General features: G+C 60.4%; 1 protein-coding gene across 1 annotated transcript; it reads left to right on the top strand.

Moving 5' to 3' along the window:
- Positions 1–5: 5 nt before the first annotated feature.
- Positions 6–498, top strand: LOC103810067 (forkhead box protein A2-like; the record flags this gene model as incomplete). Its single annotated transcript, XM_009082956.1, has 1 exon — positions 6–498. A coding segment is annotated over one exon (493 nt), but the record flags the coding sequence as incomplete, so codon positions are not given.
- Between the last annotated feature and the right edge of the window lie 15 nt (positions 499–513).

The raw sequence follows: 513 nt of genomic DNA, 5'->3' as shown, positions 1-513 counted from the left end.
GTGCCCACCTGAGCCCCAGCATGAGCCCCATGGGGGGCCAAGCAGGCTCCATGAATGCCCTGGCCCCCTACACCAACATGAACTCCATGAGCCCCATCTACGGGCAATCCAACCTCAACCGCTCGCGCGACCCCAAGACCTACCGACGGAGCTACACGCATGCCAAGCCGCCCTACTCCTACATCTCCCTCATCACCATGGCCATCCAGCAGTCGCCCAACAAGATGCTGACACTGAGTGAGATCTACCAGTGGATCATGGACCTCTTCCCCTTCTACCGTCAGAACCAGCAGCGCTGGCAGAACAGCATCCGCCACTCACTGTCCTTCAATGACAGCTTCCTCAAGGTGCCACGTTCCCCGGACAAGCCGGGAAAAGGCTCCTTCTGGACGCTGCACCCAGATTCGGGCAACATGTTTGAGAATGGCTCCTCCCTGCGCCGCCAGAAGCGTTTCAAGTGTGAGAAGCAGCTGGCAGCCAAGGACAGTGGTGGGGCAGGTGGTGGCGCAGGCG

Source organism: Acanthisitta chloris, unplaced genomic scaffold (assembly GCF_000695815.1).
Source record: "Acanthisitta chloris isolate BGI_N310 unplaced genomic scaffold, ASM69581v1 scaffold40820, whole genome shotgun sequence".
Classification (NCBI taxonomy): Eukaryota; Metazoa; Chordata; class Aves; order Passeriformes; family Acanthisittidae; genus Acanthisitta; species Acanthisitta chloris.
This window is presented reverse-complemented; position numbering and strand designations above follow the sequence as displayed.